At 56.7% G+C, this 15,000-nt stretch overlaps 1 protein-coding gene across 1 annotated transcript in view; it reads right to left on the minus strand.

Annotated features, from left to right (window-relative positions):
- The window catches only part of LOC147118181 (myosin-6-like), a 128,630-nt gene that overhangs the window by 104,515 nt on the left and 9,115 nt on the right, over positions 1 to 15,000 (minus strand). Inside the window, exons 2-3 of the mRNA XM_085983672.1 lie at positions 14,761 to 14,910; positions 9,502 to 9,672 (exon numbers count right to left, since the gene is read on the minus strand). Coding sequence (XP_085839798.1) covers positions 9,502 to 9,672; positions 14,761 to 14,910 — 321 coding nt within the window. The remainder of the gene's footprint in view (positions 1 to 9,501; positions 9,673 to 14,760; positions 14,911 to 15,000) is intronic.

Genomic DNA, 15,000 nt, shown 5'->3' on the forward strand with positions numbered 1-15,000 from the left:
GACGGGTGGATTGGGAGAGGACGGGTGGATTGGGAGAGGACGGGTGGATTGGGAGAAGGACGGGTGGATTGGGAGAAGGACGGGCGGATTGGGAGAGGACGGGTGGATTGGGACAAGGACGGGTGGATTGGGAGAGGACGGGTGGATTGGGAGAAGGACGGGTGGATTGGGAGAAGGAAGGGTGGATTGGGAGACGGACGGGTGGATTGGGAGAGGACGGGTGGATTGGGAGAAGGACGGGTGGATTGGGAGAAGGACGGGTGGATTGGGAGAAGGAAGGGTGGATTGGGAGACGGACGGGTGGATTGGGAGAGGACGGGTGGATTGGGAGAGGGACGGGTGGATTGGGAGAAGGACGGGTGGATTGGGAGAGGACGGGTGGGTTGGGAGAAGGACGGGTGGATTGGGAGAAGGACGGGTGGATTGGGAGAAGGACGGGTGGATTTGGAGAGGACGGGTGGATTGGGAGAGGACGGGTGGATTGGGAGAAGGGCGGGTGGATTGGGAGAAGGACGGGTGGATTGGGAGAAGGACGGGTGGCTTGGGAGAAGGACGGGTGGATTGGGAGAGGACGGGTGGATTGGGAGAATGACGGGTGGATTGGGAGAGGACGGGTGGATTGGGAGAAGGACGGGTGGATTGGGAGAAGGACGGGTGGATTGGGAGAGGACGAGTGGATTGGGAGACGGACGGGTGGATTGGGAGAAGGACGGGTGGATTGGGAGAAGGACGAGTGGATTGGGAGACGGACGGGTGGATTGGGAGAAGGACGGGTGGATTGGGAGAAGGACGGGTGGATTGGGAGAAGGACGGGTGGATTGGGAGAAGGACGGGTGGATTGGGAGAAGGACGGGTGGATTGGGAGAGGACGGGTGGATTGGGAGAAGGACGGGTGGATTGGGAGAAGGACGGGTGGATTGGGAGAAGGACGGGTGGAGTGGGAGAGGACGGGTGGATTGGGAGACGGACGGGTGGATTGGGAGAAGGACGGGTGGATTGGGAGAAGGACGGGTGGTTTGGGAGAAGGACGGGTGGATTGGGAGAAGGACGGGTGGATTGGGAGACGGACGGGTGGATTGGGAGAAGGACGGGTGGATTGGGAGAAGGACGGGTGGATTGGGAGAGGACGGGTGGATTGGGAGAAGGACGGGTGGATTGGGAGAACGACGGGTGGATTGGGAGAAGGACGGGTGGATTGGGAGAAGGACGGGTGGATTGGGAGAAGGACTGGTGGATTGGGAGAGGACGGGTGGATTGGGAGGAGGACGGGTGGATTGGGAGAAGGACGGGTGGATTGGGAGAAGGACGGGTGGATTGGGAGAAGGACGGGTGGATTGGGAGAAGGACGGGTGGATTGGGAGAAGGACGGGTGGATTGGGAGAAGGACCGGTGGATTGGGAGAAGGACGGGTGGATTGGGAGAAGGACGGGTGGATTGGGAGAAGGACGGGTGGATTGGGAGAAGGACGGGTGGATTGGGAGAGGACGGGTGGATTGGGAGAAGGACGGGTGGATTGGGAGAAGGACGGGTGGATTGGGAGACGGACGGGTGGATTGGGAGAAGGACGGGTGGATTGGGAGAAGGACGGGTGGATTGGGAGAGGACGGGTGGATTGGGAGAGGACGGGTGGATTGGGAGAGGACGGGTGGATTGGGAGAATGACGGGTGGATTGAGAGAGGACGGGTGGATTGGGGGAAGGACGGGTGGATTGGGAGAAGGACGGGTGGATTGGGAGAAGGACGGGTGGATTGGGAGAGGACGGGTGGATTGGGAGACGGACGGGTGGATTGGGAGAGGACGGGTGGATTGGGAGAGGATGGGTGGATTGGGAGAGGACGGGTGGATTGGGAGAAGGACGGGTGGATTGGGAGAAGGACGGGCGGATTGGGAGAGGACGGGTGGATTGGGAGAAGGACGGGTGGATTGGGAGAGGACGGGTGGATTGGGAGAAGGACGGGTGGATTGGGAGACGGACGGGTGGATTGGGAGAAGGACGGGTGGATTGGGAGAGGACGGGTGGATTGGGAGAAGGACGGGTGGATTGGGAGAAGGACGGGTGGATTGGGAGAGGATGGGTGGATTGGGAGAAGGACGGGTGGATTGGGAGAAGGACGGGTGGATTGGGAGAAGGACAGGTGGATTGGGAGAAGGACGGGTGGATTGGGAGAAGGAAGGGTGGATTGGGAGACGGACGGGTGGATTGGGAGAGGACGGGTGGATTGGGAGAGGGACGGGTGGATTGGGAGAAGGACGGGTGGATTGGGAGAAGGACGGGTGGATTGGGAGAAGGACGGGTGGATTGGGAGAGGGACGGGTGGATTGGGAGAAGGACGGGTGGATTGGGAGAAGGACGGGTGGATTGGGAGAAGGACGGGTGGATTGGGAGAAGGACGGGTGGATTGGGAGAGGACGGGTGGATTGGGAGAAGGACGGGTGGATTGGGAGAAGGACGGGTGGATTGGGAGAAGGACAGCTGGATTGGGAGAAGGACGGGTGGATTGGGAGAAGGACGGGTGGATTGGGAGAAGGACGGGTGGATTGGGAGACGGACGGGTGGATTGGGAGAAGGACGGGTGGATTGGGAGAAGGACGGGTGGATTGGGAGAGGACGGGTGGATTGGGAGAAGGACGGGTGGATTGGGAGAAGGACGGGTGGATTGGGAGAGGACGGGTGGATTGGGAGAGGACGGGTGGATTGGGAGACGGACGGGTGGATTGGGAGAAGGACGGGTGGATTGGGAGAAGGACGGGTGGATTGGGAGAAGGCGGGTGGATTGGGAGAAGGACGCGTGGATGGGGAGAAGGACGGGTGGATTGGGAGAAGGACGGGTGGATTGGGAGAAGGACGGGTGGATTGGGAGAAGGACGGGTGGATTGGGAGAAGGACGGGTGGATTGGGAGACGGACGGGTGGATTGGGAGAAGGACGGGTGGATTGGGAGAGGACGGGTGGATTGGGAGAAGGACGGGTGGATTGGGAGAAGGACGGGTGGATTGGGAGAAGGACGGGTGGATTGGGAGAAGGACGGGTGGATTGGGAGAAGGACGGGTGGATTGGGAGAGGACGGGTGAATTGGGAGGAGGACGGGTGGATTGGGAGAAGGACGGGTGGATTGGGAGAAGGACGGGTGGATTGGGAGAAGGACGGGTGGATTGGGAGAAGGACGGGTGGATTGGGAGAAGGACGGGTGGATTGGGAGAAGGACGGGTAGATTGGGAGAGGACGGGTGGATTGGGAGAAGGACGGGTGGATTGGGAGAAGGACGGGTGGATTGGGAGAAGGACGGGTGGATTGGGAGAAGGACGGGTGGATTGGGAGAGGACGGGTGGATTGGGAGAAGGACGGGTGGATTGGGAGAAGGAGGGGTGGATTGGGAGAAGGACGGGTGGATTGGGAGAAGGATGGGTGGATTGGGAGAGGACGGGTGGATTGGGAGAGGACGGGTGGATTGGGAGACGGATGGGTGGATTGGGAGAAGGACGGGTGGATTGGGAGAAGGACGGGTGGATTGGGAGAAGGACGGGTGGATTGGGAGAAGGGCGGGTGGATTGGGAGAAGGACGGGTGGATTGGGAGAGGACGGGTGGATTGGGAGAAGGACGGGTGGATTGGGCGAGGACGGGTGGATTGGGAGAAGGACGGGTGGATTGGGAGAAGGACGGGTGGATTGGGAGAAGGACGGGTGGATTGGGAGACGGACGGGTGGATTGGGAGAAGGACGGGTGGATTGGGAGAAGGACGGGTGGATTGGGAGAAGGACGGGTGGATTGGGAGAAGGACGGATGGATTGGGAGAAGGACGGGTGGATTGGGAGAAGGACGGGTGGATTGGGAGAAGGACGGGTGGATTGGGAGAAGGACGGGTGGATTGGGAGACGGGCGGGTGGATTGGGAGAAGGACGGGTGGATTGGGAGAAGGACGGGTGGATTGGGAGAAGGACGGGTGGATTGGGAGAGGACGGGTGGATTGGGAGAAGGACGGGTGGATTGGGAGAAGGACGGGTGGATTGGGAGAAGGACGGGTGGATTGGGAGAAGGACGGGTGGATTGGGAGAAGGACGGGTGGATTGGGAGAAGGACGGGTGGATTGGGAGAAGGACGGGTGGATTGGGAGAAGGACGGGTGGATTGGAAGAAGGACGGGTGGATTGGGAGAAGGACGGGTGGATTGGGAGACGGGCGGGTGGATTGGGAGAAGGACGGGTGGATTGGGAGAAGGACGGGTGGATTGGGAGAAGGACGGGTGGATTGGGAGAGGACGGGTGGATTGGGAGAAGGACGGGTGGATTGGGAGAAGGACGGGTGGATTGGGAGAAGGACGGGTGGATTGGGAGAAGGACGGGTGGATTGGGAGAAGGACGGGTGGATTGGGAGAAGGACGGGTGGATTGGGAGAAGGACGGGTGGATTGGGAGAAGGACGGGTGGATTGGGAGAGGACGGGTGGATTGGGAGAAGGACGGGTGGATTGGGAGAAGGACGGGTGGATTGGGAGAAGGACGGGTGGATTGGGAGAAGGACGGGTGGATTGGGAGAGGACGGGTGGATTGGGAGAGGACGGGTGGATTGGGAGAAGGACGGGTGGATTGGGTGAGGACGGGTGGATTGGGAGAAGGACGGGTGGATTGGGAGAAGGAAGGGTGGATTGGGAGACGGACGGGTGGATTGGGAGAGGACGGGTGGATTGGGAGAGGAACGGGTGGATTGGGAGAAGGACGGGTGGATTGGGAGAGGACGGGTGGATTGGGAGAAGGACGGGTGGATTGGGAGAAGGACGGGTGGATTGGGAGAAGGACGGGTGGATTGGGAGAGGGACGGGTGGATTGGGAGAAGAACGGGTGGATTGGGAGAAGGACGGGTGGATTGGGAGAAGGACGGGTGGATTGGGAGAGGACGGGTGGATTGGGAGAGGACGGGTGGATTGGGAGAAGGACGGGTGGATTGGGAGAAGGACGGGTGGATTGGGAGAAGGACGGCTGGATTGGGAGAAGGACGGGTGGATTGGGAGAAGGACGGGTGGATTGGGAGAAGGACGGGTGGATTGGGAGACGGACGGGTGGATTGGGAGAAGGACGGGTGGATTGGGAGAAGGACGGGTGGATTGGGAGAGGACGGGTGGATTGGGAGAAGGACAGGTGGCTTGGGAGAGGACGGGTGGATTGGGAGAGGACGGGTGGATTGGGAGACGGACGGGTGGATTGGGAGAAGGACGGGTGGATTGGGAGAGGACGGGTGGATTGGGAGAAGGACGGGTGGATTGGGAGAAGGACGGGTGGATTGGGAGATGGACGGGTGGATTGGGAGAAGGACGGGTGGATTGGGAGAGGACGGGTGGATTGGGAGAAGGACGCGTGGATGGGGAGAAGGACGGGTGGATTGGGAGAAGGACGGGTGGATTGGGAGAAGGACGGGTGGATTGGGAGAAGGACGGGTGGATTGGGAGACGGACGGGTGGATTGGGAGAAGGACGGGTGGATTGGGAGAGGACGGGTGGATTGGGAGAAGGACGGGTGGATTGGGAGAAGGAGGGTGGATTGGGAGAAGGACGGGTGGATTGGGAGAAGGACGGGTGGATTGGGAGAAGGACGGGTGGATTGGGAGAAGGACGGGTGGATTGGGAGAAGGACGGGTGGATTGGGAGAAGGACGGGTAGATTGGGAGAGGACGGGTGGATTGGGAGAAGGACGGGTGGATTGGGAGAAGGACGGGTGGATTGGGAGAAGGACGGGTGGATTGGGAGAGGACGGGTGGATTGGGAGAAGGACGGGTGGATTGGGAGAAGGACGGGTGGATTGGGAGAAGGACGGGTGGATTGGGAGAAGGACGGGTGGATTGGGAGAGGACGGGTGGATTGGGAGAGGACGGGTGGATTGGGAGACGGATGGGTGGATTGGGAGAAGGACGGGTGGATTGGGAGAAGGACGGGTGGATTGGGAGAAGGACGGGTGGATTGGGAGAAGGGCGGGTGGATTGGGAGAAGGACGGGTGGATTGGGAGAGGACGGGTGGATTGGGAGAAGGACGGGTGGATTGGGCGAGGACGGGTGGATTGGGAGAAGGACGGGTGGATTGGGAGAAGGACGGGTGGATTGGGAGAAGGACGGGTGGATTGGGAGACGGACGGGTGGATTGGGAGAAGGACGGGTGGATTGGGAGAAGGACGGGTGGATTGGGAGAAGGACGGATGGATTGGGAGAAGGACGGGTGGATTGGGAGAAGGACGGGTGGATTGGGAGAAGGACGGGTGGATTGGGAGAAGGACGGGTGGATTGGGAGACGGGCGGGTGGATTGGGAGAAGGACGGGTGGATTGGGAGAAGGACGGGTGGATTGGGAGAAGGACGGGTGGATTGGGAGAGGACGGGTGGATTGGGAGAAGGACGGGTGGATTGGGAGAAGGACGGGTGGATTGGGAGAAGGACGGGTGGATTGGGAGAAGGACGGGTGGATTGGGAGAAGGACGGGTGGATTGGGAGAAGGACGGGTGGATTGGGAGAAGGACGGGTGGATTGGGAGAAGGACGGGTGGATTGGAAGAAGGACGGGTGGATTGGGAGAAGGACGGGTGGATTGGGAGACGGGCGGGTGGATTGGGAGAAGGACGGGTGGATTGGGAGAAGGACGGGTGGATTGGGAGAAGGACGGGTGGATTGGGAGAGGACGGGTGGATTGGGAGAAGGACGGGTGGATTGGGAGAAGGACGGGTGGATTGGGAGAAGGACGGGTGGATTGGGAGAAGGACGGGTGGATTGGGAGAAGGACGGGTGGATTGGGAGAAGGACGGGTGGATTGGGAGAAGGACGGGTGGATTGGGAGAAGGACGGGTGGATTGGGAGAGGACGGGTGGATTGGGAGAAGGACGGGTGGATTGGGAGAAGGACGGGTGGATTGGGAGAAGGACGGGTGGATTGGGAGAAGGACGGGTGGATTGGGAGAGGACGGGTGGATTGGGAGAGGACGGGTGGATTGGGAGAAGGACGGGTGGATTGGGTGAGGACGGGTGGATTGGGAGAAGGACGGGTGGATTGGGAGAAGGAAGGGTGGATTGGGAGACGGACGGGTGGATTGGGAGAGGACGGGTGGATTGGGAGAGGAACGGGTGGATTGGGAGAAGGACGGGTGGATTGGGAGAGGACGGGTGGATTGGGAGAAGGACGGGTGGATTGGGAGAAGGACGGGTGGATTGGGAGAAGGACGGGTGGATTGGGAGAGGGACGGGTGGATTGGGAGAAGAACGGGTGGATTGGGAGAAGGACGGGTGGATTGGGAGAAGGACGGGTGGATTGGGAGAGGACGGGTGGATTGGGAGAGGACGGGTGGATTGGGAGAAGGACGGGTGGATTGGGAGAAGGACGGGTGGATTGGGAGAAGGACGGCTGGATTGGGAGAAGGACGGGTGGATTGGGAGAAGGACGGGTGGATTGGGAGAAGGACGGGTGGATTGGGAGACGGACGGGTGGATTGGGAGAAGGACGGGTGGATTGGGAGAAGGACGGGTGGATTGGGAGAGGACGGGTGGATTGGGAGAAGGACAGGTGGCTTGGGAGAGGACGGGTGGATTGGGAGAGGACGGGTGGATTGGGAGACGGACGGGTGGATTGGGAGAAGGACGGGTGGATTGGGAGAGGACGGGTGGATTGGGAGAAGGACGGGTGGATTGGGAGAAGGACGGGTGGATTGGGAGATGGACGGGTGGATTGGGAGAAGGACGGGTGGATTGGGAGAGGACGGGTGGATTGGGAGAAGGACGCGTGGATGGGGAGAAGGACGGGTGGATTGGGAGAAGGACGGGTGGATTGGGAGAAGGACGGGTGGATTGGGAGAAGGACGGGTGGATTGGGAGACGGACGGGTGGATTGGGAGAAGGACGGGTGGATTGGGAGAGGACGGGTGGATTGGGAGAAGGACGGGTGGATTGGGAGAAGGAGGGTGGATTGGGAGAAGGACGGGTGGATTGGGAGAAGGACGGGTGGATTGGGAGAAGGACGGGTGGATTGGGAGAAGGACGGGTGGATTGGGAGAAGGACGGGTAGATTGGGAGAGGACGGGTGGATTGGGAGAAGGACGGGTGGATTGGGAGAAGGACGGGTGGATTGGGAGAAGGACGGGTGGATTGGGAGAGGACGGGTGGATTGGGAGAAGGACGGGTGGATTGGGAGAAGGACGGGTGGATTGGGAGAAGGACGGGTGGATTGGGAGAAGGACGGGTGGATTGGGAGAGGACGGGTGGATTGGGAGAGGACGGGTGGATTGGGAGACGGATGGGTGGATTGGGAGAAGGACGGGTGGATTGGGAGAAGGACGGGTGGATTGGGAGAAGGACGGGTGGATTGGGAGAAGGACGGGTGGATTGGGAGAAGGGCGGGTGGATTGGGAGAAGGACGGGTGGATTGGGAGAGGACGGGTGGATTGGGAGAAGGACGGGTGGATTGGGCGAGGATGGGTGGATTGGGAGAAGGACGGGTGGATTGGGAGAAGGACGGGTGGATTGGGAGAAGGACGGGTGGATTGGGAGACGGACGGGTGGATTGGGAGAAGGACGGGTGGATTGGGAGAGGACGGGTGGATTGGGAGACGGACGGGTGGATTGGGAGAAGGACGGGTGGATTGGGAGAAGGACGGGTGGATTGGGAGAAGGACGGGTGGATTGGGAGAAGGACGTGTGGATTGGGAGAAGGACGGGTGGATTGGGAGAAGGACGGGTGGATTGGGAGAAGGACGGGTGGATTGGGAGACGGGCGGGTGGATTGGGAGAGGACGGGTGGATTGGGAGAAGGACGGGTGGATTGGGAGAAGGACGGGTGGATTGGGAGAAGGACGGGTGGATTGGGAGAGGACGGGTGGATTGGGAGAAGGACGGGTGGATTGGGAGAAGGACGGGTGGATTGGGAGAAGGACGGGTGGATTGGGAGAAGGACGGGTGGATTGGGAGAAGGACGGGTGGATTGGGAGAAGGACGGGTGGATTGGGAGAAGGACGGGTGGATTGGGAGAAGGACGGGTGGATTGGGAGAAGGACGGGTGGATTGGGGGAGGACGGGTGGATTGGGAGAAGGACGGGTGGATTGGGAGAAGGACGGGTGGATTGGGAGAAGGACGGGTGGATTGGGAGAAGGACGGGTGGATTGGGAGAAGGACGGGTGGATTGGGAGAAGGACGGGTGGATTGGGAGAAGGACGGGTGGATTGGGAGACGGGCGGGTGGATTGGGAGACGGACGGGTGGATTGGGAGAGGACGGGTGGATTGGGAGAAGGACGGGAGGATTGGGAGAGGAGGTGAGGATTGGGAGAGGACGGGTGGATTGGGAGAGGACGGGTGGATTGGGAGAAGGACGGGTGGATTGGGAGAAGGACGGGAATTGGGAGAGGACGGGTGGATTGGGAGAAGGACGGGTGGATTGGGAGAAGGATGGGTGGATTGGGAGAGGACGGGTGGATTGGGAGAGGGCGGGTGGATTGGGAGAAGGAGAGGATTGAGAGAAGGACATGAGGAGCTCCACGAGCCACACCTTCTCGATGAGGTCTATACAGGCCTGGAGGTCCATGCCGAAATCGATGAATTCCCACTCGATGCCCTCCTTCTTGTACTCCTCCTGCTCCAGGACGAACATGTGATGATTGAAGAACTGTTGCAGTTTCTCATTGGTGAAGTTAATGCAGAGCTGCTCAAAGCTGTTGAACTGAGAACCAGAGAGAATCAGAAGTTATTTCCCAATTAAAGAGTCTCGTCAGACCCGTGTCCAAACTCGCACCAGGTCCCGTTCACCCGTCACCCCATGATCTCACTGACCTACATTAGCAACGCCTCGATTGTAAAACTTTCCCCCTCATTTTCAATTCACCTCCATGACCTCATTGCCCCTCCATATCTCTGTAACCTCCTCCAGTCCCTACAACCCTCCGAGATCTCTGGGTCTCTTTCTGAGCGGCAGGCAGTGACTAGTGGGGTACCGCAGGGATCGGTCCAAGGACCCCAGCTATTCACAATATATATTAATGATCTAGGCGAGGGAACTAGATGTAATAGCTCCAACTTTGCAGACGACACAAAGCTGGGTGGGCGTGTGTGCTGTGAAGAGGATGCCGAGAAACTCCAGTATGATTTGGACAGGTTGGGTGATTGGGCAGAAGCATGGCAGATGCAATATAACTTGGATAAATGTGAGGTTATCCACTTTGGTGACAAAAACAGGAAGGCAGGTTATTATCTGAATGGCAATAGTTTGGGAGAAGGGGAAGTGCAACGAGACCTGGGTGTCCTTGTGCACCAGTCGCTGAAGGTAAGCATGCAGGTGCAGCAGGCGGTTAAGAAGGCAAATGGCATGTTGGCCTTCATAGCGAGAGGATTCGAGTACAGGAACAAGGATGTCTTGCTGCAGTTGTACAGGGCCTCGGTGAGACCACACCTTGAGTATTGTGTGCAGTTTTGGTCGCCTTATCTGAGGAAGGATGTTCTTGCCATGGAGGGAGTTCAGCGAAGATTCACCAGACTGATACCTGGGATGGCAGGAATGACGTATGAGGAGAGATTGGGTCGATTGGGCTTGTACTCACTGGAGTTTAGAAGAATGAGGGGGGATCACATTGAAACTTATAAAATTCTGACAGGACTAGACAGACTAGCTGCAGGAAGGATGTTCCCGATGGTCGGAGAGTCCAGAACCAGGGCTCACAGTCTAAGGATAAGGGGTAAGCCATTTAGGACAGAAATGAGAAGGAATTTCTTCACCCAGAGAGTGGTGAACCTGTGGAATTCTCTACCACAGAAGGCAGTAGAGGCCAGTTCATTAAATATATTCAAGAAGGAGTTGGATATATTTCTTAAGGCTAAAGGGATCAAGGGATATGGGGAGAAGGCAGGGACAGGGTACTGAGTTTGGATGATCAGCCATGATCTCATTGAATGGCGGAGCAGGCTCGAGGGGCCGAATGGCCTACTCCTGCTCCTATACTCTATGTTTCTATGTTACTCCAATTCTGGCCTCTTGCGGATCCCTTGATTTGAATCGCTGCACCATTGGCGGCTGTGCCTTCAGATGCCGGGGCCCGAAGCTCTGTTATTTCCTCCCTAAACCTCTCCGTCTCGGTTCTTCTCTCTCCTTCTTTAAGATGCTCCGTAAAACCCACGCCCTTGACCAAAGTGAAAGGTTATAACTCTCAGGAGAGACTAAACAGGCTGGGGCGCTTTTATCTGGAAAAGGGGTGGCCTGATAGAAGTCTTTAAAATGATGAAGGGCTTCAATAGGATAGACATAGAGAAGATGTTTCCACTTGTAGGGGAATCAAAACTCCTTAGAGCAGAGAAGGTTAAGGGGAGATTGACCAGAATGGTACCAGGGATGAGGGACTTCAGTGATGTGGAGAGACTGGAGAAGCTGGGATTGTTCTCCTTGGAGCAGAGAAGGTTAAGGGGAGATTGACCAGAATGGTACCAGGGATGAGGGACTTCAGTTATGTGGAGAGACTGGAGAAGCTGGGGTTGTTCTCCTTAGAGCAGAGAAGGTTAAGGGGAGATTGACCAGAATGGTACCAGGGATGAGGGACTTCAGTGATGTGGAGAGACTGGAGAAGCTGGGATTGTTCTCCTTGGAGCAGAGAAGGTTAAGGGGAGATTGACCAGAATGGTACCAGGGATGAGGGACTTCAGTTATGTGGAGAGACTGGAGAAGCTGGGATTGTTCTCCTTGGAGCAGAGAAGGTTAAGGGGAGATTGACCAGAATGGTACCAGGGATGAGGGGCTTCAGTTATGTGGAGAGACTGGAGAAGCTGGGGTTGTTCTCCTTAGAGCAGAGAAGGTTAAGAGGAGATTGACCAGAATGGTACCAGTGATGAGGGACTTCAGTTATGTGGAGAGACTGGAGAAGCTGGGGTTGTTCTCCTTAGAGCAGAGAAGGTTAAGGGGAGATTGACCAGAATGGTACCAGGGATGAGGTACTTCAGTTATGTGGAGAGACTGGAGAAGCTGGGATTGTTCTCCTTGGAGCAGAGAAGGTTAAGGGGAGATTGACCAGAATGGTACCAGGGATGAGGGACTTCAGTTATGTGGAGAGACTGGAGAAGCTGGGATTGTTCTCCTTGGAGCAGAGAAGGTTAAGGGGAGATTGACCAGAATGGTACCAGGGATGAGGGACTTCAGTGATGTGGAGAGACTGGAGAAGCTGGGATTGTTCTCCTTAGAGCAGAGACGGTTAAGAGAAGATTGACCAGAATGGTACCAGGGATGAGGGACTTCAGTGATGTGGAGAGACTGGAGAAGCTGGGATTGTTCTCCTTAGAGCAGAGACGGTTAAGAGGAGATTGACCAGAATGGTACCAGGGATGAGGGACTTCAGTTATGTGGAGAGACTGGAGAAGCTGGGGTTGTTCTCCTTAGAGCAGAGAAGGTTAAGAGGAGATTGACCAGAATGGTACCAGGGATGAGGGACTTCAGTTATGTGGAGAGACTGGAGAAGCTGGGGTTGTTCTCCTTAGAGCAGAGAAGGTTAAGGGGAGATTGACCAGAATCGGTACCAGGGATGAGGGACTTCAGTGATGTGGAGAGACTGGAGAAGCTGGGGTTGTTCTCCTTAGAGCAGAGAAGGTTAAGGGGAGATTGACCAGAATGGTACCAGTGATGAGGGACTTCAGTTATGTGGAGAGACTGGAGAAGCTGGGGTTGTTCTCCTTAGAGCAGAGACGGTTAAGAGAAGATTGACCAGAATGGTACCAGGGATGAGGGACTTCAGTGATGTGGAGAGACTGGAGAAGCTGGGGTTGTTCTCCTTCGAGCAGAGAAGGTTGAGAGGAGATTGACCAGAATGGTACCAGGGATGAGGGACTTCGGTGACGTGGAGAGACTGGAGAAGCTGGGGTTGTTCTCCTTAGAGCAGAGAAGGTTAAGAGGAGATTGACCAGAATGGTACCAGGGATGAGGGACTTCAGTTATGTGGAGAGACTGGAGAAGCTGGGGTTGTTCTCCTTAGAGCAGAGAAGGTTAAGAGGAGATTGACCAGAATGGTACCAGGGATGAGCGACTTCAGTTATGTGGAGAGACTGGAGAAGCTGGGATTGTTCTCCTTGGAGCAGAGAAGGTTAAGGGGAGATTGACCAGAATGGTACCAGGGATGAGGGACTTCAGTGATGTGGAGAGACTGGAGAAGCTGGGGTTGTTCTCCTTAGAGCAGAGAAGGTTAAGGGGAGATTGACCAGAATGGTACCAGGGATGAGGGACTTCAGTTATGTGGAGAGACTGGAGAAGCTGGGATTGTTCTCCTTGGAGCAGAGAAGGTTAAGGGGAGATTGACCAGAATGGTACCAGGGATGAGGGACTTCAGTTACGTGGAGAGACTGGCGAAGCTGGGATTGTTCTCCTTAGAGCAGAGAAGGTTAAGGGGAGATTGGCCAGAATGGTACCAGGGATGAGGGATTACAGTTATGTGGAGAGACTGGAGAAGCTGGGATTGTTCTCCTTAGAGCAGACAAGGTTAAGAGGAGATTGACCAGAATGGTACCAGAGATGAGGGACTTCAGTTATGTGAAGAGACTGGTGAAGCTGGGATTGTTCTCCTTGGAGCAGAGAAGGTTAAGGGGAGATTGACCAGAATGGTACCAGGGATGAGGGACTTCAGTTACGTGGAGAGACTGGAGAAGCTGGGATTGTTCTCCTTGGAGCAGAGAAGGTTAAGGGGAGATTGACCAGAATGGTACCAGGGATGAGGGACTTCAGTGATGTGGAGAGATTGGAGAAGCTGGGATTGTTCTCCTTAGAGCAGAGAAGGTTAAGAGGAGATTGACCAGAATGGTACCAGGGATGAGGGACTTCAGTGATGTGGAGAGACTGGAGAAGCTGGGGTTGTTCTCCTTGGAGCAGAGAAGGTTAAGGGGAGATTGACCAGAATGGTACCAGGGATGAGGGACTTCAGTGATGTGGAGAGACTGGAGAAGCTGGGATTGTTCTCCTTAGAGCAGAGAAGGTTAAGGGGAGATTGACCAGAATGGTACCAGGGATGAGGGACTTCAGTGATGTGGAGAGACTAGAGAAGCTGGGATTGTTCTCCTTCGCGCAGAGAAGGTTAAAAGGAGATTTAATAGAGGTGTTCAAAATCATGAATGCTTTTGATAGAGTAAATAAGGAGAAACTGTTTCTACTGGCAGGAGGGTCGGTAACCAGAGGACACGGATTTAAGATAATTGGCAAAAGAACCAGAGGGGGAGATGAGGAGAATTTATTTTACGCAGCGAGTCGTTGTGATCTGGAATGCGTTGCCTGAAAGGGCAGTGGAAGCAGATTCAATGGTGACTTTCAAAAGGGAATTGGAGAAATACTTGAAGGGGAAAATTTGCAGGGCTCTGGGGAAAGAGCGGGGGAGTGAGACTATTTGGACAGCACTACCAAATTGCCGGCACAGGCATGGTGGGCCGAATGGCCTCCTTCTGTGCCAGTATCATTCTATGATTCTAGGAAAACTAGGGGCCATAAATAGGAGGTAGTCACTAATAAATCCAATCGGGAATTCAGGAGAAACTTCTTTCCCCAGAGAGTGGTGAGAATGTGGAACTCGCTACCACAGGGAGTGGTTGAGGCGAAGAGCAGAGATGCATTTAAGGGGAAGCTGGATAAACACAGGAGGGGGAAAGGAATAGGAGGATGTGCTGATGGGGTGAGATGAAGAGGGGGCGAGAGGAGGCGCGTGTGGAGCATGAACACCAGCACGGATCAGTGGGGCCGAATGTCCTGTTTCTGTGCTGTACAATCTATGTAAGCGACTGAATGTTAAGTAATACACACGTCAAAGATCTCAAATCCCGCGATGTCCAACACTCCGAGGAAATATTGCCTCGGGAGTTTGGTGTCCAGCGACTGGTTGATTCTCAGAACCATCCAGTTGAACATCTTCTCGTAGACGGATTTGGCCAGAGCTCCGGTAGAATAGGACACCTGTCGGAGGGAGAGAGGGGGGAGAGGAGGAGAGAGGGGGAGAGAGAGCGGAGGGAGGAAGAGGGAGAGGGGGAGAGAGAGAGGAGAGAG

Source organism: Somniosus microcephalus, chromosome 4 (assembly GCF_052327205.1).
Source record: "Somniosus microcephalus isolate GS21.2 chromosome 4, FLI_Smic_1.0, whole genome shotgun sequence".
Taxonomy (NCBI): Eukaryota; Metazoa; Chordata; class Chondrichthyes; order Squaliformes; family Somniosidae; genus Somniosus; species Somniosus microcephalus.